The following is a 2817-nucleotide window of genomic DNA, read 5'->3' as shown; positions in this document are numbered from 1 at the left end:
CGTGTAGCCTTGGCAGTATACACCTCCCGCTGTATACTTTATAACAGTCGCAGAGTCACTTCTTATCAACTATACACTTGATGCCTACTTAAGTGTAGTCGTCGGTACATTTCTATCAAAAAAAGGTAAGATTTGGACATATTTTGGCCAAGTAATAGGTATAAATGTATTCTCGTGTATAGTACTTAGCGATAGACCCTAGAATTGTATACTACATACCTAACGTTACGTCTCCTACCTCCTACGACGGAGCTCTAGTTAGGTCGAGGCTATCTAAATCAGAAACGTAGAATATAGAAACCCCGAATGTAGAGTGCCGAATACAGAAGTATAGAATACAGAAACGTAGAATGCACGCTATTCGTAGTATCTTCGGGGGTTTATACTGTACCTTCGGGGGTAGGTTCAAACTTTTACAGGTAGGTATTCGTTGTGAAAGTTGTAGTGGTTTTTTACTAGTATTCATCACGTACGCATTGATATACTTTATGCGCTTATCATGTATACGCATATGTATGCGTTCGTTGATACGTTTATTCGGACGTACCTAGGTAGTGTTCGTCGTGAAAGTAATAGTAATTATTATACTATTCTTTACGTACCCGACGTATTCTCTATTTGTTGATCTATTCGTTGATTGATATGTGTTTCTACATGCGAATGGACGGTAGCAATATGAGTATCTACTGCATATATTATCAACTTAGGAGCTACGTCCTTTGTCTTCTTTTCTCTATTAACAATACCGATACCAATACCAATACTAGCACTATGTCTCCTACAGCTATGTAAGTTATCCTGAACTCTACTTATAGTATATTCGTAGTATACTAATATAAAAGGGTACAGCTTGGACGCTGCCTCCGCCGCTATCAATGCCTCTGCTACACTTGCATCCGCTGCCTCCGCCGCCGTTACTGCCTCTGCTACACTTATATCCGCTACCTCTGCCTCCGCCGCCGCTGCTACTGCTAAGGTCGTTACCCTCGAAGAGAGGGTAGCTCTACTTGAACGTCGCCTCGAATATAAGACAAGTAATACGAACTCTCTTCGTACAGCCCTATCAATATTGAAGAAAGAGTTCTACGAGCGCTACCCTAAGCTCGAAGATAACGACGACAACGACGACGACGACGACGACGACAACGATGGCGATAGCGATGGCGACGACGACGACGACAATAGCGAGGACGACGTCGTTGACAGCGTCAACGACAATAACGACGGCTATAACAATAGCAACGCTATCGAAGAAGATGTTGAGATGGTCTTTGACGACGAAGACATTGAGATGGTCGTTGAGATGGTCGTTGATAATGAAGACGTTGAGATGATACGTTCGTTCTTATAGTAATTCAGACAGTTATTTGGACGGTTATTCGGATGGTTATTCGGACGGTCATTCGGTATTAGTATCGTTGTTAGCGTCGTGATTGGTATACTATCAAGTATTATAAGCTGTGTAAGGTCTACTACTCCTGCTTAATACCAGTACGGTCCTGGCTACGGTGCTCGAGCAGCTCGAGGTAGTCTTGCTACATATCCTCCGCTATCTCATCTCGGAACTTTAACATTCCTTCGTCCTCCTCGAAACCCGGTGCTTTATACTCTATACCAGAGACATCGTCGTTGCCGATATAGCCGTCCGATTGTAGCAACTGCGGCTCTGTAGAGAGTAGTTGTTCGCCGTACGCAAGAATGTAGTTATGGAGGACAAAACACGCTATAAGAATACGCTTTTGGTCGAGTATAGAGCGCCCTAGGTACGGACCAACACGGACGTACTCAAAGCGCTTCTTTACAATACCAAATATACGCTCAACGCAGTTTCTTAGCTGCGCGTAGCGGAGGTTGAAAAGCTCTTCTTTTGTCTCTGGTTTGGCATTCGACGCGATCTGCTTACGTAGGTGGTATCTTGTACGCTGATATAGTACTAAGAGTCGATTGTCCTTCGGCGAATAACTACCATCTGCGAGATAATAGCGGCCCTCTGGTACATGTAGACCTCCAACCCTGAACGCTCTATTAACGACCGTCCCATCGTTCGCAGATCCTTCGTAACCAACGAGCGCATAGAGGAAGTTATAGCTGAAATCGCATACTGCTAGTACGTTCTGCGCGATAAAACCCTTCCGGCAACGCTACGCAGACTGCCTCTCTTCCGGAATAACGGCATTTATGTATGTACTATCCAGCGCACCTAGGGCTCCTTTGAAATAGCTAAATTTAGGGGTTCTGAGAATTGAGTGGATAGCAGTATTATCTAGTAGTTGGACGTAATCCTCGGCCATTCGACACAGTGCAACACTGACTTTATCGATAATCCTCTCGAACGTCCTCCGTACATAGACATACTGCCGCTCTAGGTCCGAGATACTACGGTTGTGTGCAACGAAATCGCAGAATATAACCACTTGCTTAGCAACCGAAACCCTCGCTTTTCCATAGTCGTCGAGGCCACTACGCTCGGTCAATTCCTCGATTAACGATATTAACACCGGCTGTTTTAGACGCGTTACATAGTGACAGTATCGCTCTGGACCATATAAGCACTTGTACGTCTCTTTCCTGCCTCTCCTAGGCTCGATTTGAGTCGTAATTACGCCAGGTGGCCGATACTAGCGCTCTGCGATAGGGGTTGTGACGATTGGTGTAATAGCGACGAGCACGGCGGCAGCGACAACGCCGAATAATACAGCGATATTCGTAGTATCTATAGCCAAAAAAGAGGAGGTTGTTGGTCGCTAGTATAGTACTACTATATAGTCAACCGGTGTCGACATATACAGTATACACGACTACGACGCGTATATAGAC

General features: G+C 44.9%; 2 protein-coding genes across 2 annotated transcripts; one reads left to right on the top strand and one right to left on the bottom strand.

Moving 5' to 3' along the window:
• Positions 1-771: 771 nt before the first annotated feature.
• On the top strand, positions 772-1351 carry SEPMUDRAFT_117397 (uncharacterized protein; the record flags this gene model as incomplete). Its single annotated transcript, XM_016901334.1, has 2 exons — positions 772-788; positions 850-1351. 2 exons carry the CDS (start codon positions 772-774, stop codon positions 1349-1351), a joined length of 519 nt encoding a protein of 172 aa, XP_016760970.1.
• A 78-nt stretch (positions 1352-1429) lies between these two features.
• Positions 1430-2459, bottom strand: SEPMUDRAFT_86207 (uncharacterized protein). The gene has a single exon (XM_016910407.1). It carries the CDS (start codon positions 2289-2291, stop codon positions 2142-2144), a length of 150 nt encoding a protein of 49 aa, XP_016760969.1. The 5' UTR covers positions 2292-2459; the 3' UTR covers positions 1430-2141.
• Positions 2460-2817: the final 358 nt, after the last annotated feature.

This window comes from Sphaerulina musiva (genome assembly GCF_000320565.1).
Source record: "Sphaerulina musiva SO2202 unplaced genomic scaffold SEPMUscaffold_5, whole genome shotgun sequence".
Lineage (NCBI taxonomy): Eukaryota > Fungi > Ascomycota > Dothideomycetes > Mycosphaerellales > Mycosphaerellaceae > Sphaerulina > Sphaerulina musiva.
The sequence above is the reverse complement of the archived record's forward strand: the minus strand, read 5'-3'. Positions and strand labels throughout refer to the sequence as shown.

Coding starts and splice junctions, on each gene's coding strand:
- SEPMUDRAFT_86207 (XM_016910407.1), bottom strand. CDS start 2,291: ATGGCCGAGGATTACGTCCAACTACTAGATAATACTGCTATCCACTCA.